The sequence below is a fragment of the Sorex araneus genome, chromosome 5, assembly GCF_027595985.1.
Source record: "Sorex araneus isolate mSorAra2 chromosome 5, mSorAra2.pri, whole genome shotgun sequence".
Lineage (NCBI taxonomy): Eukaryota > Metazoa > Chordata > Mammalia > Eulipotyphla > Soricidae > Sorex > Sorex araneus.
Window position 1 is genome coordinate 192,695,387 of NC_073306.1, and position 18,332 is coordinate 192,713,718.

The 18,332-nt window shown below is 38.5% G+C and overlaps 1 protein-coding gene across 1 annotated transcript in view; it reads right to left on the reverse strand.

Annotated features, from left to right (window-relative positions):
- The window catches only part of UBA6 (ubiquitin like modifier activating enzyme 6), a 76,288-nt gene that overhangs the window by 57,554 nt on the left and 402 nt on the right, over positions 1–18,332 (reverse strand). Inside the window, exons 2-3 of the mRNA XM_055139718.1 lie at positions 14,626–14,688; positions 818–912 (exon numbers count right to left, since the gene is read on the reverse strand). Of these exons, the coding sequence (XP_054995693.1) occupies positions 818–912; positions 14,626–14,688 (158 nt within the window). The remainder of the gene's footprint in view (positions 1–817; positions 913–14,625; positions 14,689–18,332) is intronic.

Below are 18,332 nucleotides of genomic sequence, written 5' to 3' on the forward strand. Positions count from 1 at the left end.
AGGAAAGAGAAAGATAGCTTAAAAAGAGCACATTAGAAATGACTTCAAAAAATTTGAATGTATTTCTGAAATTTTAGAAAGATTTTCACTACTCACGAAACCAATTCCTTATCAAATACAGATGAACAAAAATGGAGAAAATACTTATGCATATCATATTAAAATAATCATTCTTAAAACTACTTTGTATTTTTTGACATGTTGTTATTAATATATGTGTTCTACTATAATAATGCATAAAAAGAACAATTACTATTATTACTGTTGTTATTGTTTTCCTGGGCCACACCGCACAGTGCTCAGTACTCTTGACAGTACTTGGTGTTCTGGGAATTTGAACCTGGATCAACTGTGTTCCAAGGCACTTACCCACTTCACTCTCTGGCTAAGAGAATGATTATTAATAATTAATAGTATCACAAAAAGAGAAGGGGAGTACTATTACTGGCTGATTGTGGAAGAATGTATCAGTATCATAAGTTAGTCGCTTTTTTTTTTTTTTTTGCTTTTTTGGGTCACACCCGGCAACGCACAGGGGTTACTCCTGGCTCTGCACTCAGGAATTACTCTTGGCGGTGCTCAGGGGACCATATGGGATGCTGGGGTTCGAACCCAGGTTGGCCGAGTGCAAGGCAAATGCCCTACCCGCTGTGCTATCACTCCAGCCCCGCATAAGTTAGCCTTTCTAAAAAAAAAAAAAATCAAAACTGAATCTGATCAAGATTTTGGTCTGTTTTTCCATACAGGCAAAACAAGAAAGTCAAATTCCTAACATCATATTATTTGTCTATAAAACGATGACTAAAATATTGCTTACCAATTTCCAAACCAAGACCACCCATGCCACTTAAGAAAACATGGGACTTGGCCATCTTCTGCATTGCGGTATCTCCAAGGACATACCTCTGTCGACTGTAAGTAAAACACAGTGGAAAATAAAAAAATTATTACATCAAAATTATGTATATCTCTAATGTTATCTGCAAACTAGTGGTTTAGTGACTAGCCTCTGATCACAAAGTTGTTTTAAATCACTTGATAGTGTTTAAAATTTATAAATTAACTTCAAAACATAGGTCATATGTAAAAAAACTGTAAGATATGGCACCATGGGTTTATATTCCTGCATTGCTACATTTACAAATAAATGTAATTTTTTTACATTTAAATAAAAATATAACTTTTTCATTTATTTTTTTCCCCACGATAACTTGTGTAAATATCCATATGGCTATAGGGGCACAATGCTGCCACAGCACATCACCATCACTATCAAAGTACCAATATCCCTCTGTCACTGTTCACTGGATCTTTACAGCTCACCACCTCCACCAGACCGCTCTGTACCCCCCATTTTGTGGTCAGGTCTAAGGGTTTGTTTCTTCTGGAAACTCTCCTGCTTTGATGTGTTTATTACTATATCTCACTTGAGTAGATTATAAATCGCACTTGTGCAGATCCTCTGTTTACAGCTCATTTGAGCATTATTTTAAGTATAAAAGCTGATAAATATATAAAAAACTTTAATTTATTCTAACAGTCATAAGGTAGAACCAAAACAGGGAATTAAAAAGATACATACTAGTTATTTTTGAAAGCTAGAAATAGTTCAAAGTAAAATACAATAAACAGTTTATTTGAAAGAACAGTCACAATCCTCATGTTTTGTTTGTCTGTTTGTCTATTTGTCTGTTTGGGGAGGAGCACACCAGCTGTGCTCAGGGCTTACTCCTGGCTCTGCACTCAAGAATCACTACTAGTGCGTATGGGGGACCATATGGGATGCCAGGTATGGACTATGCAAGGGAAACATCTTACCTACTGTACTCTCTCTCCAGCTCCGAAGCCTCATGTTTATATCTCTACCCCTCCCTGGTCATTTTTTATTTTTGGGTTCCTGGAGGTGCTCAGGAGCTAGCCTAGCCTTAAACTGGGAGCCTTATGTGGTGCTTAGGATGCAAAGCGGGCCTTATGCATGCCGAGCACAAGCTGTGTGTTGAGCTCCTTGTACTCTCCCACACCGCTCATAGGAAAACAGACATTCCAATGCATTTGAAAAACCAGTTCAGTGTAACAACACAGCACCCTTTGAGTTGCTAGAATTTCCTCTTGGAATACACACACATTGGATTAACTCATTTGCTTAAATCAAAGATAGTTTAACTTCTGCACAAATGTGCTATTCAATGTAAAAGTAAGAAGAGAGGTTTGTTATCTAGTTAAAACTTTATAAACAGAAACTTTATAAAAGAATAGACTTTTCATTTTAGAAATAAACCTTTTCTTTTTCCGGTGCTGAGAATGTAACTCAGTCTTAAATATTCAAGGTTACGTGGCTTTATAAACCAGAGATATTCCTTTTTAAATTGGTATTATATGTCAGTTCCTCCCCAAAGTATTGTTCAGATTCAATGCAGTTCCTATGAAGATACTCATGATTTTTTTTTCAAAGAAATAGATCAAACACTCTTGAATTTCATATGGAACAACTCCCCAGTGAACAGCTAAAGCAATCCTTGGGAAAAAGTAGATGGGAGGCTTCACTTTTCCCAATTTCAACGTGTACTACAAAGCAGTAGTAATCAAAACAGCATGATATTGGAATAAAGACAAACTCTCAAGTTAAATCTTTGTTAATCAATTAATCTTTAATTGATAAAGAAGCAAAAAATATGAAATGAAGCATGGAAAACCTCTTCAGCAAGTGGTACAGGGGAAACTAATCAACTACATGCAAAATGAACTCAGACTTCTTTCTAATGCCATACACAAAAGTCAAATCGAAATGGATTAAAGACCTTGATATCAGATCTGAATCTATAAGTACAAAGAGGAAAACGTTGGCAGAACTTTCCAGGACACTAAAGCTAAAGGCATCTTCAAGGATGAAATACCTCTGGCCAAGCAAGTGGAAGCAAAGATAAACAAATGAGACTACATTAAGAAGCTTGTGGACCTCAAAGGAAATTATCACCAGGAAACAAAGAGAGCTCACGGGTTGGGGGATATCATTTACTCAACACTCATCTAATAAGGGGCTAATATCAAAGACATGTAAGGCATTCATACAATTTTGCAAGAAAAATATACCCAACCCCATCAAAAAATGGAGTTGAAAGTTTCTTAAAACAAAACAAAAAAATGGCCAAAAGGCACATTAAAAAATGCTTTGCATCACTAATCATCAGGGAGATGCAAACCAAAACAATGAGGTAACATCTCACACCACAGACACTGGCATACATCAAAAAGAACAAGAATAACCAGTGCTGGTGGGGATATAGGGAGAAATGGACTCTCATTCACCACTGATAGGAATGTTCATTAGTCCAATCTTTCTGGAAAACAAAATGGACATTCCTAAAAATGTAGAAATTGAGCTTTCAGTTGACCTAGCAACACCACTACCTGGAATATATCACAGAGACCCTAAAACAAATTGGAGAAAAGACATTTGCACCCCTATGTTCCTTGCATACTATCCCCAATAACCAAAATCTGGAAACAATCCAAGTGTCCAAGAACAGGTGACTAGATAAAGAAACTACTGTACATATACACATAGAATATTACTCAGCCATAAGTAAAGGACAAAGTCATACAACTTGCTGCTACATGGAGGGACCTGGAGAGCAGTATCAAGAGTGAAACTAGTCACAGGAAGAGGCACTAATACAGAATGATCTCTCTCATATGCAAAATATAAAGAAACAACGGTGGAATAGTGAGGACCCAAAAAGTGAAAACAAAGAACATAAGACCTGGTATTCATTCAGTAGGAAACATGCCAATTGAGGGGAAGTGGGGACAGAACAGGGAGGGAAAAACATCTGCAGTATCGGCAAAGATTCAACTGGGAGGAAGAGGTGGTGCTGAACACGGTAAAGTGCTATGTATGAAACCCTAGCAGCAACAGTGCTATAAATCGCAGCGCAAAAGCGCTAGAAGAAAAAAAATAAGCGCCTTTCCTAGAAGCAAAATGGTAGGTGGGAGGCAATGGGGGTGAAGGAGGGGGACTGGTGAAGGCAGTGTTGTTGAAACATGACATGCCTGAAACCAAATCATGGATAACTCACAGTGACCAAAATAAAAAACATTTAAAAAGTATTAGTTTCAGAGACAATATTAATTTATCAAGTATTTACTAAACATTTACTATGGTATGTTGGTAACCACATATTACACATCTTTGTTTTTATATTTGTAATCATAGCGATTTAAATTTAATTTAAATTTAATTTAAAAGCAGATATTTAAATTTTGTCTGCTTTGCAACATAAAAGGGGTTATGCTGAATTTTTGTGTCTTGCTTCTTTCCATTGAAATTTGAAATTCATTTATAGTGATGCATTCATGGTTTATTCTGCAGTTCTAGATCATTATCAATAAAGTGACTATAAACATTAGTAAATACATATACACACACGCACACAAACCTTGGTACACATGGTGGAACACTTTCTCTAGCATATATATATATATAAATATATAAACACTAGAAAATACAGGGTTTATTTCACTGAATAATGTAAAATGTTTTTAAATTTTTTCAAATGTACTAGTTTACTCTTCTGAAATATATCAAAATTCCTAGTTTTACATTCTAATAAACAAAAAGAAAAGTTATCTGATCTTTAGCCTGCTTGCACAGTAGCTCAATATATGTGAACCCGGTTTTTTCAATGATTCCTATGTTAACAAGTTCTATTCCTGTTATCTTTTTTTCTTAGTTTCCCGAAATTGAAACTCATTAACTTTCAAGTTTAATTTTCTAAAATACAGATGTAAAATTTGACTGTTTTTAAACAGCATCCCAAATATTAATACACAGTACTTTCTTTATTTTTCTGCTTTTAATTATTATTCCTTTATGACTTAAGGATTACTCTGAAACATATCTTTGAATCTCCAAGGAGATGGTTATATAAGTTTCCAGTTCTCTTCTGTATTGCAAAAGAACATTATAACTGATTTCATTCTAATATTCAAGATTTTCTTTGGCAATTTTACAAATGTACTACATTTTCTTGAAAAGTATGCACACTATAATTACAAGGTACAATGAATTTTACATGTGCATTAATTTCAATAATCATGTTGATAATTTGTTTGTTTTCCTACTTCGAAAACCTGAGCTCAATTATTTTCTCCATTCTTACAGAATAATTTAAGCACAAAAATATTAATACTGGAGACAAGATTTACATCATACAACCGGCCTTAACATCTATACTCTGAACCACCATGCAACACTGCATGAAGATTACTAATCAAAGTCAATTCTCAAGAGGAAAAAAAAAAATCAGTTTAATTTTTTCCTCACCCCACATTCCTATTCTCCAAGAATAGCAGCCTAATTCCTCTAGTACTTTCAGTAATAGTATATGCTTCTCAGTTTTATGCATAATTAAAAAAATATTTCTTAATTTTTATTTTACTATCATTTTTTTCTTTTTTGATCACACCTAGCAATGCTCAGGGGTTACTCCTAGCTCAGGAAGTATTCCTGGTGTTGCTTGGGAGATGATACAGGATGCTGGGGATCGAACCTCGGTTGGCCACTGTACTATCGCTCCGACCCCATATTTCTTAATTTTGAGGCCACTACCAGGGTAGCTCAGGATACTACTGACTGGGCTGCTCGCAGAGGAACCTTGTGGCACCTGGGACTGAACCTGTCTTTCACACAAGGAAAGCATGCACTCGGCACATTTTCTCTCTCCGGCTCCAAGATGAGTGAACTTTCTAAATCCAAGTATGGTCACATCATTATCCTATCTAAAAATATTTCCCTTGCATAAAGCTAGATTCATTTTGTCATTTCTGTCACAATGAACTCGATTACGGCTTCATTCATAATCAAGTCCCTGGTAAGCTCAAGATTCATTATTTCACCAAATTCCATGAGTACAAAAGGCCTTTCGGTTCTCCATATGTAGTGTGTTCTCTTTGGCTGCTAAGACCTTTCATCCCTCAACATTTTATCCCTGAATAACTGGTATTTATCTTTCAGTCTTCATTAAATATATTCGTTCCCTCTGATTTTTCTATTCATTCACAAAAACGTTATCTTTTATATATTTATAACACTCTAGTTATTAATCTATTAAGAGGCTCACGTATATTTCCATTTTTTTCTATTTCTCCTTTGAGATTGCAGATTAAGGAATCTGCAGGGCCTTTGCCTTGGCTGTTTGCTGTTGAAGGGTCTGGCATTCTGCAGACATACAAAGGCAAACGACTGAACTAACGAAGGAATTAGCTGGTCCAGAAGAACACAAACAATACTTTCATGCTCTAGTAAGCACAGGACACGAGAAGTGAATAGTTTTAAGAATTATGTTAAAATTTAAGACCTATGTTGAAATGTTAAGCATGTCACCTCAGTCTTGACATGCTTATGAATTATTTTTTAAAATCACTTAGGCAAGTAATGGATAACCATGCACTGTAGCACTGTCATCCCACTGTTCATCTATTTGCTCGAGCGGGCACCAGTAACATCTCCATTCTGAGACTTGTTGTTACTGTGTTTGGCATATCAAACACGCCACAGGTAGCCTTGCCAGGCTCTGCCATGCGGGCGGGATACTCTCAGTAGCTTGTCGGGCTCTCCAAGAGGGATGGAGGAATCAAACCCGGGTCAGCTGTGTGCAAGGCAAACGCCCTACCCACTGTGCTATCGCTCCAACCCATGATAGAAAAAAAAAAAAAAACTGGTTAAAAATTACAACAACGCACAGAGAGAAAAGAATCAGAGAAATAGGAACCCAGGTTTCTAAAGTATCAAAAACCCTCAGATTTCCATCAGTCATCTAAATCACGTGTTTCTCAATATTTGGTCACCAAAGGAAGGGTACTAAGTACTGGATAATGCTAACATGTCTGATGTTTTGGAATTAACTGATATTTACAGTCTTTTAAAGTTCATTTTGTTAGTAAGTGGTAAAGATGGTATTTGAAAAGCTGAGAGTAACAACACTAAGTGCAGCACTATCACAGAACATATAATTCTATTCATGATACTCAATATGAAAGTGAATGTAGTGGATTTATAAAAAAATCAAGGCTTTCTACTCTACTTTTAGAAATCGCTATTTATTATATACGATTTTTCCTTCTATGAAGGTAAATTATCTCCCTACAGTTTTCATTACTAAATCCTAATTTACCTCCTTGGGGCCATAGGGAACTCGGCTAAGCCCTCTTCGATGTGACAGCCCTCCATACATTTGAAGATGGTATTCGGGTTCCACAGTCTTCTTTCTCCAGGCTAAACATCTCCAGTTCCTTAAACAATTCCAAACATTACATCATTTTGAGTCCCCCTAAGCACTCATTACTTTCTTCTGGATGTACTTCAGTTATCTTTGTCATGCACACAAAAATTCATTCAAATTTCTATTTCAAGCCAGGCATTTACACTGTGCAATGATCATAAAAGCAACAGCCCTATAAAAAATTATAGACTGATTATCCCCGATAAACATAAACTCAAAGATCCTCAACAAAATCTGGATGACTCAAGTACAACCATTTATCGATATACATGATCAGGTAGAATTCATTCCAGGGAGAAAGGATAGTCTAGTATATGCAAGTCAGTTCTTATACCAATGAAAGGAAAGACAGAGGATTATACCAAGCTTTTATACAGATAAAAGCTTCTGATGAGATTCAATATCAATTCCTAATAAAAACTGTCAATCGGATCAGAGAGCTAATACAGGGGATAAAGTGTTTGACTCACATCTGGCCAACCCTCTTTTGATCTCAGCACTACATATGGTCCCCTGATCAATGATCACTAGCAATGATCACTGAGCACAGAGTCAGGAGTATGCCCTGAGACGAATTGGATGTGCTCCCCTTCTCCAGAACAGAAAAACCAACCAACTAACCAACCAACCAATCAAAACCCCACAAGAAAACCACCAACAAAATAGAGAGAGAAGGAATACACCTAAAGATAGTAATAGTCACCTATAACAAACCCACATCCCAACATCATATTCTACAGTGAAAACCTACAAGTCTCTCTGAAAGCAGGTACAGGACAAGGATCTCACTTTATTATTATTCAATAATTTTGAAAATCCTTGCCACAGAAATTAGACAATAACAAGAAATCAAAGAGATCCTAATTGAAAAAGAAGTTAAGACTTTCACTTTCAAAAAGTTAAACTTTCAAATGACATAATATACATAGAAGTCCTTAAAGACTCACTATAAAACTCTTTAGAAAACAACCCAATACAACAGAGCAGCAGGTTACAAAAATCAGTACACAAAAAAATCTGTTGCATTATTATATGTAAATAATGAACTAGATGAAAAATAGAAAAGACAATCTCATAATACTGCTAATACCAGAACTGGAAGATTTCATGTTGAGTGAAGTATGCCAGAAGAAGAAAGACAAACACAGGATAAGGGTGAGGAAATGTAGTAAAAAAGGGGATGCCTACATCACCCTTGACCACAGTGTTTAGAGAAGGAGAGAGAAGGAAAGAGATCAAGGGGGAAGAGGAAAACTGGAAGTCACACGTGAACAGGCATTAAGGCTTCAGTTATACTGGGGATATGGGTGAGTGGGATAGCCATCTATTCAAAACACAGACTCAACAACACGGAAACGAGATCTAAGCTGCAAACACGGAAACTATGAAATGTGCCTGTCAAATTGACAGACAGGTATGGGCTGGGGGTTAGGGTGAGGAGGGAATATGGGAACACAGGTGGAAGAAAACTGACACTGGTGGTGGAATTATCATTTAAATATTATATGCTTAAAACTAAACTATCAGTAACTTTGTAAATCACAGTCTTTAAAACAAAATGATGCTAATAAACATCAAATACCTAGGAATCAACACAGGATGTGAAATACACTGAAAACTATCAAGTTGATATAAGAGAAAAATGAAAAAAAAATTGTATGTTAGCTAGTTAGAATACTAAACACTGCCAAACTAACTATCTTCTCAAAGCATTATACATACTCAATGCAATTCCCATCACAATGCTGGTAACTGGAGCTGGAGACATAGTCCACGGGTTAAGGAACTTCCTCTGCATGAGCTGACCCCAGTTCAATCTGTGGCACCACTCCAGCGCTGAGCACCTCCACGAGTGACCGCTAAGCCTGGAGCTAGAACTAAGCCCTGAGCACAGTTGTATGGGACCCAATTCCCCACCTTCCACCACTGGCAAATAAACTTCTAATCACACAGAACAAACTCTTAAGTCTTTAAGTACTTATAACAAAATTTATTAATATTCGTATAGAATCATAAAACTCCCAGAATAGTCAAAGATATTCTGAGGAAAAAAGAGTATGGGAGATACTGGTTTTCCTACCTTTAAGTGGTACTATAATGTTTTAGTAATCAGTGTGGTACTAAATTATTAAAGATAAATTCTCAGGGCCAGAATATTACAGTGGGCTGGGGGCTTGTTTTGCATGAGGCCAAGCTGGATTTTATTCCTGGCACCATATATGTCCCCTATGATCCCTGATACTTATTACCCATGATCTAAGTGGTAAAGCCAAAATATTTGAAGCCAGAAGCAATCCTGATGGTCCTATTTCATGATACAATGCCCGAAGTCAAGGACACCAAGGACTGCTGTGTGTGGCCCCCAAACAAAAGCAAATAAACAGTTAAACCCTCAGATTTATAGACAGTTTATGATAAAGGAGTCAGGTGCACGAAGCGGAGCAAGTAAATGAAACAGGGAAAACTAACAGTTTAAAAACAAAACAAAACAGGAGCTACATCTCACACTGTACACAAACATAGTGGATTACTGCTTTCAAGAACAGGCTGGAATCCATGAAAAACACTGGAGCAAACACAGAAGGAACCTTCCAGGATCTGAACCTCAGAAGGGTGTTTAATGATTTGACTCTATCAGAAAGGTAACAAACCCAAAAGTAAACAAATGGGATTACATCAAATTAAAAAAGGTTCTACATGGCAAAGAAATTCAGCAAAAATAAAACACCCTACTGAATGGGAAAAAATATTCGCACATCAAACATCAGATAAAGGCCTAGTATCTGAAATATGCGAAACACCCGTTGCACGTGGCAGGCCTGGGCTTAAGCTCCAACAACCTGTGTTCTTCAGAGCACTAGCAGGAGTAATAATCAAGAACTGAGCCAGGAAGAAACGCTGAGCATCACTAGGTGTGGCCCCAAAACAAACTAAAAAATGGAGGAGAGGAGATGAACAGACATTGCCCTAGAGAGGACACACAGATAGCCAGGAGGTATATGAGAAAAAGTCTTCTCTGTCACTTACATCAGGGAAATGCAAGTGAAAAACAAGATATCTTCTCACACCAGTGAGAATATCCGACAAAGAGACTAAACCACCAGTGTTGAAGGGTATACGGTGAAAAAAGAAACCTTCTTTCACTATTGGTGAGAATGGGTCAACCTCTAAGTTAAATATGTATATCTCTCTAAAAAAGAACAGAACTCCCATAAAATCCAGTAATTCCACTAGTTGGGATCTACTCCCCAAACACAAAAGCATAAACTCAAAAAGATATGTGAACACTTTTGTTCACTACAGTGCTTAGTTCAATCCTCAGGATATGGAAATAACCCAAACGTTCAATGATGGATAAATGAACAAGTTGTGGTATAAATATTCGCAACAAAATACTATGTAGTTAAAAGACAAAATCATTCTGTTCATTGCAAATTACATGAATTAACAGGTACCATATTAAGTGAAATGAGTAAGAGGGAGGATAAGTATCAGATGGTCTCACTTATCTGTGACATTCTGAGAAACAGAACAAGGGAATAGACAGTACAAAATAGTAACAAATCCTTAGCCTTGGATTACAAAACTGAGATTACCAATTTGTGGGTGATGTGGAGGGTGTTGAGCACTCTGGTTGTAACTATGTCAAAACCAAAAATGTAAAAGATAAAATGTAAGGTAAATGCAACATAAATGCAAAGCCATAAACTTAACATATAAAACTATTGTAATTAAAATAAAATAAATAAAAATACAATTTTTTCTTTAAAAGAGCAAGGCAGTCTAAGCTCAAAAAAGTTAAAGTATGGAAAAAACCCTCTAGTACATATACATACATAACATAAACATAAGATATCTACTTCTTATGTAGACACTGGACAACAGGCAATACAGGACAGTAAGAAAAGAGCAACAAGGGAGATAACTCTTATGAATGCCTTAACTACCTACTACCTGGAGTTTCCGGGTTGCAGTGCAGAAAAGAAAATGCAAACAAGAGTCTAGCTCTCTCCCTGAATTGAAGATAATAATGTCAATTCAAGGAGCCAGGGAATTGTATATAAAGGCAGTCCACAAGAGGTCTTGAGAGGGTCTTTGACCCACCACTGTCCAGTGTGTCTCTCTCACCCACCCTTCCTGTGTAACTTATTAAAGACTAGTCCTCAGTTTGCATTGCCTACGTGTGCTTGTTCTTCCCCTTCAATGATTCTTTTACACCTTGCATGAAAGATTATTCTGTGTCTGTCCCTCTCCTAACAAATTCACTCAGCATGAGACTCTCCAGACCCATCCATCCAGCACCATTCTTTTTTTCTTAAAGCTAACTAGTATTCTATTGTGTATATGTACCATAATTTCTTTATCCAGTCATCAGTTCTTCACTAGGGTTGTTTCCAGAATTGGCAATTGTGCACATTAAGAGTACAAGTATTTTATCTGAAAGTTCTTGGCCCTTAGTGTAGATTCTCAAAAGTGAAATTGCAGAGTCATATGGATTTTGAGATTCCTAGTATTTTGAGAAATGCCGATGCCTTTTTCTAAAAAGGTTGGAATAGTTAACATTCCAACCAGCAACAAATGAAGGTCTTTTTCCCCACATCAAAATCACTGGTTGTTTTGTGATGTGTGCGACGAGATGATATCTTGTTCTGATCTGAATTTTCTTAATAAGAGGTGCAGAGCATTCTTTTCCCCAAATACCTTTAGGCCATTTGTATTTCTTCTTTCAGCAGTTTTCTATTTATCCCCCACCCCCATTTTTGATGAGGTTGGTTGTTTTTCCTTATAGTGTTCTACTAGTGCTTAATATATGTTGGACACCAGCCCTTTATCCAATGAGTGGTGTGTAAATATTCTGTCCTAGTCCATGGGTTGTCTTTTTATTCTAGTCATCATTGCCTTCATGGTGCAGAAGGCTCTTAGTTTGATACAGCCCCATTTGTTATCTTTGTTTCAGTCTGCTTTGTCATGAAGTGTCCTATGTTTTCTCAATGTAATTTATGAATCCAGGTCTGATATCAGGTCTTGAATCCATTTTAATTTGACTTGTGCATGTTGTTACAAACGGCAGGGGTCACTCCTGAGCACAGGCAGGGATAGCTTCTTACGAGTATCCCCAGGTGTGTCCTCTCTCTTCCCTCACTCCCCCACCACACAAAAATCAACCGAAACAAATATAAAGCTTATAACAGGCTTACAGAAACATTTAACCAAAGTAAATAGGCTCATGAAAAGATGTTCAATATCGTCATTAGAGAAATGAATTTTAAGATCATAGTGTAATATATCTTCCCCTTCTCCCACCAGAATGCCTAAAGACTGACCATACCTATTGAGTTAACAAGTAGAACAACCTGAACACTCAACAAACACTAATTTTAGAAATGTAAAATGATAAATAAACAAAATAACACCTTTGGAAAACATTTTGACAACTTAAGAATGGAAAATAGACATGCCAGATATCCTAGCCATCTCTAGATATTTATCTGAAAAAATTAAGTCTACCCTAAAACATGTATATGCTTATGGTAACCTTATTTGAAATGATCCAAGTCTATAAACTGTTAACAAGCAGATAAATCATAGTATAGTCTGTATAGTAGAATACAACTCAGCCAATAAAAAGGGACTGACATGGCAATTTTGACGAATCTCAAAATCATTATACTGAGTGAAAAAAGTCAGATGAAAAGCTTAATACTGTATGGTTCCTTTCACCATCTTTCATTTTTCAAATGATGAAGCAGGTCAGTGGTGAACTGAGGAAGTGGGAGCTGGAATGTGAAGGGATTAAGAAGGGACACCAAGAAAATGTTTGGATATGAGAATATAGTCTTGATATAAATTTATAACTGTATTATATACACAAGTAGAAACACGTTAAATCAAACTTAATTTATTTTGGTAGGTGGGCTGGGACACACACTGGGCTTGAACTTGGGGTTATTCCCAGCAGAGCTTAGGGGGACCGTGCAGTGCTGGGAATCAAAATGGGTTCAGGGGTATGCAGGGCAAGTGCCTTGACCCCCGGGCCTCTCCAGGTCCAAATCATACTTTAGAAACGGTTCTAAAGGTCCCAGTAGACAGCTGCCACCAGGTTGACTCACCCACGCAGCCCTACTCTACCGATTCCAAACTGAATCTCCAGGAGAGGTACACCAGGCTGCTAAAATTCATGGACACGAGTCCTGAGTCCGCAGGCTGAGAACTCGGGGGCATCCTCAAGAGGAGGAGGGGCTAGGTGTGCACTGTCAGCAGCCATACTTACAGCCCACCACTCAGCCATGCCCAAAGCGCAACATCACCCCTTCACTAACTCTCTCTGGAGACACCACACCAGGAAAAGTTTCAGGCACTTTTTGTGTCCAGGCTGAGAACCGGAGGGTCTTTTCAACTCACTGGCCCAGATCATGGACTAAAGCCCCTGGACCACACAGCTGCACAGCCAACTGCATGACACCCCCAAATTCATCGACTGAAATTTCTGTGGGAGCACACCAAATTGCAGGGGCAAGAAGCATAAAAGACAACAAAACCTAATAAGCAAAAACAGTAACACCAGCTTAGTAAATCCATAGACAAGGACTTAATGCTGTGGTGAGATATAACAATTTTCACTTATTTTCTTTTACTGAAATATTTTTGATAATTCCTTTAGCCAACAAGCAATATCAATTATTGTGTACCTGCTAAGGGAGCAGGTGTGGAGGGTAGTTTGATAAATGTGGACAATGGTAGAGAGAGGGTCACTTCGGTGATGGGAATGGTGTTCCAACATTAAGAACAATTTTGTAAACCATGGTGTTAAGGTATCTTATTTACAATTCCAACAAGTTATACTTCTTCATACAAAACTCCATTACTTACACAGACCATGCAATATTATGAGTGAGATTACACCGACTGTAAACATATGTTCCTGAAATTACATTGATGTAAACATGTTCTAAAATGCTACTGTATAACTAAAGTGAAACTTTTTCATGAAATTCTTGTGTTAGCAAGGATATTCATGTCCAAAAATAAGATACTACTCTAATTAAAGTGAAATGGATTGTACTATCAAGACATAATAAAATTGTCTAAAAACAACAGGTATAGTCTGTGTAGCTAGCAAAAATTCTTTATTATACATTCTAAACCTAAAACAACTGAGACTTAAAGATGTTTAAGCTTTCAGAATGTGGGGGGTTGGGGAAGGGATCGATCACATACTGATTTTGAGAGAAATTTTTAGAATATACTTACATCATTCTACATAGACCTGTCTTTTAAAAACAATCCCTCTATTAATTACAAACAATAATTAGGAAAAAATAAGTTTGTTTTATAAAATTCTTACCTGTATAATGAATCATCAATCTCCACAGATTCTGTTGACATGACTGGCAAATTTGTATTTGCACTGAAAAAAAAAAAAACCAAACTTAGAAGCTCAAGTACGGTTATTCCATATTGACATTTTATACTGTAACATTCAATTATACATAGGATCAAATTTACTAGTTATTAGTTTTTGTTTTTATTTTGGGGTCACACCCAGCATTGCACAGGGGTTACTCCTGGCTCATGCACTCAGGAATCACTCCTGATGGTGCTTGGGGAACCATAAGAGATGCTGAGAATCGAACCCAGGTCGGCCTTGTGCAAGGCTAATGCCCCACCCACTGTGCTATCACTCCAGTGCCAAGATTCAGTAGTTATAAAAGGTTTTTCAAACAAAATGTTTCATCATTTATCACTTTAGACTTAATATTAGAGCTCATAGATTTATTAAAGGTATTACTTTATCATTTCTACACACATTCTGACATGCATATTTTATAATTTTACAGTGTCTCTTAAGCTTACTCATATACTCTCTCTAAATAATCTCATTCTATTAATATAATTTACCATACACTGACATCTAAACATATACTAATGTTTGAAATCTCCTTTCTGGGGTCAAATGTATAAAATCAAATGTGATTTTTATGTATCTGCTAAAATAGCATTTTAGGATACTATTAGTATTAGCATACTATTTTCTAGCTAGTATCACAGACATGACACCGAAGCAGAAGTCCAGGCCCCAAATTCTTCCTCTTTCTCTTTCCAAGTCCTTTCCAGTTCAGTTTCAGGTATGGCCACTTACTCATGCTCAAGCCAAAAATCTAGGAATCTTCTTCAACTTTTCTCATTTTCATCATCTGTGAGACCTGTTACCTTTACCTTCAAAAGACATTCCAAACCTGGGCCTGAGAGATAATACATCCATCAGGCACTTTGTCTTGCTGTGGCAACCGGTGCTCAATCTCTAGCTCTGGCTAAGAGTAATCCATCAGCACACCACAAGTAAGCTCTGAGCACAGCCAGGTGTGGCCCAAACCTCCTCCACCCCAAACTCAAAAAGAGATCTCAAACCTGATCACTCTTCATTACTTCAATTAGTACTATCTTATTCAAACCATCACCAGTTTGTCTGACTTCCAGAGGTCTCCCAACCAGTTTATTTCTACTAACACTTTTTTTTTGGGGGGGTCACACCTGGCAATGCACAGGGGTTACTCCTGGTTCTGCATTCAGGAATCACCCCTGACGGTGCTCAGGGGACCATATGGGATGCTGGGGTTCGAACCCGGGTGGGCCTCGTGCAAGGCAAACACCCTACCCGCTGTGCTATAGCTCCAGCCCCACTAACACTCTTTCTATTCAATTTATTCTCCTTAGTAACAGCTTACATGTTTTAGAATACTGTTCTAAGTTCTCTACACATGAAAACTCAAACATTTTACTATGCTTTAAAGGTTCTAGGAATTGATGTCCAGCTACAGCTTCAAACTCAATTCCCAACACTCTCACCCTTGATCTATAACTACACTGGTCACTGTTTTTTCTCATAATGCCTAACTAACTTCAGTTTTTTTCACATTTGCTGTTCTTTCTGCTTCAATATTCAGTCTCTGAATAGATGACTTCCGTCACAGAAGTCTCTCTTAAAATACTATTTCTTAAACGATTATTATTCCTGGGGTTGGAGAGATAAAACAAAGAGTAGGCAGCTTGCACGCAGCTGTCCTGGGTTCAATCCTGGCATCCCATATGGTCCCCTGAGCACTTCCAGGAATGATCCCAGAGCACAGAGCCAGGAGTAAGTCCTGAGGACAGCTGGGTTTAAGCCCCAAACAAACAAAAATTACCATTTATGATCACCTTGAAAAATGAAATGATTCTCCATCTCAATTTAGGTTACTCCCTGGCAAGCTACATTCAAGTCACTTATTAACTATTATCTGCCTTCAGTTTTAGAATATATGACTCACAAAGAATTCACTACTATGTTTGAAACTGCTGAAATAGCACCTTGCAAGAATAATCAAAACAGCAACAATGATAACAGCAGCAGCAAGAGCTAACATCGACACAGGTGTTTCGATGGAGTAACTCGAGCCTTCGAACCTTATGAGAAGGCATATTTAACCACTTCCACTGAACAGTGGTAAAAGACTGGGGTTAGAAGAGGCCAAGAGATGCTAACTAACTTGCCAAGAGAGCAGGTCAGGCCAAGCTGTCTAGTTCTTCGTCACACAACACAACCTTCTGCCTTTTATACTGGGGCATCAAGTACAAGAAAAGGTCTATTAAATAAATTTTTAAAAATTAAGTTAAATGCACTGTGAGAAAAAGCGTATTTTCAGGCTACATGACTTACTGCAGTTTTTCACAGCTCAGCACACAGATTTGCTCTAACAGGATAAGTAATCATGGGGAGAGAGAGGGCTCCTGGGCAGGGGCAACCAGGTTGGCACGCTGCATTGGAGCCACCGTGACAGCTGAGATTGTGTCCTCCTGGATACTTCATTCCAGTTTCTGGCAAGTTCTAACTACCAATCACAGGGTTCTAAAAACCACATGACAACATGAAATTCAGCTCTGGAAGAAATTTTCCTAGGCTAAATCAGTTAAAGGATAATACAGGTCTTCAAGATATTATCATTTATTTCACCAAACACCGGTATGATTAAATGTTACCAGTTTCTCTGGAGTTGCATTACAAAAACTCCTCATTGTAACTATGAAAGCAAATCAAAAGATAACTGTGTGCTAAGTCCAAGGTCCTTCAACTTTCCTTTTTTATGTCAATCATCTGGAGAATTTAAGAAATTGCTAGCGTCTTCCTAATATTCCAATCACATCGTTGAAGCCAGACCACGACCAGTAGATCCAAGCCTATCTGAGGGTGGGGGGGTCCACGCCTCAGAACTTTGAAGTGCTTGCAGGCTGCTAATAACTTTTGAGGAGCACTCTTCTTGGACAACACGCAATAAAAAAATGCACACAACCTGCTGGGGCACTATAAGAAAACGTTGTCAACCAAGTATCTTGTTTTGCACTTTTCTTATCCCTAAAATATTTTCACTTGCTTTCTTGCCTGCAGGGACGAGCAACAGTCGGGTGAGCATGGGTGCGCTCGGGTGAAAAAGGTAAACTTTTTAATTGCACTCCTGCCACTTTCCAGAAAGCGCGGGGGCTTACTGGAGTTTCTGGAGTCCTTCCTACAGCCAGGTCTCCCCCCAAATTTAAAAAGCTGCTTTCAAGAAGGAAAGGGGCCGGCAGGTTGCATCACAACTAAATCACATCACCAGGGAAATCTGGATGGGGGGGTGGGGGGGATGGCGCGCACAGAACGGTGGCGAGGGCGTCCATCCCCTGCAGCAGGCCCGGGGCGGCGCTGGGGGTGGGGGAGCCACAGGTTCGCGGCCGTTCTGGGGCCCGCCCCGAGTCACACCCCGTCACCAGCGGCGTCGCCATACTGCATCCTCCGAGAGGTGCACGCACGAGCGGGACACACGCCCACTTCCCGACCCAGTTTCTCCACGGGGCGACCGTGCGTCCGTCCGTCCGTCCGTCCCTGCGGGGCCGTAACACCCACCGGCAGGGACGCAGGGCAAGCTGCGCTCCCGTCGCAGACACAGAAACACCCCCCACACCTGGGCCCCTGGGCGCTGCCCTCCGCGACCGACCAGTTTTCCCAGGAGGGTCTCGGCGCGGGGGCGGGGGGAGCGG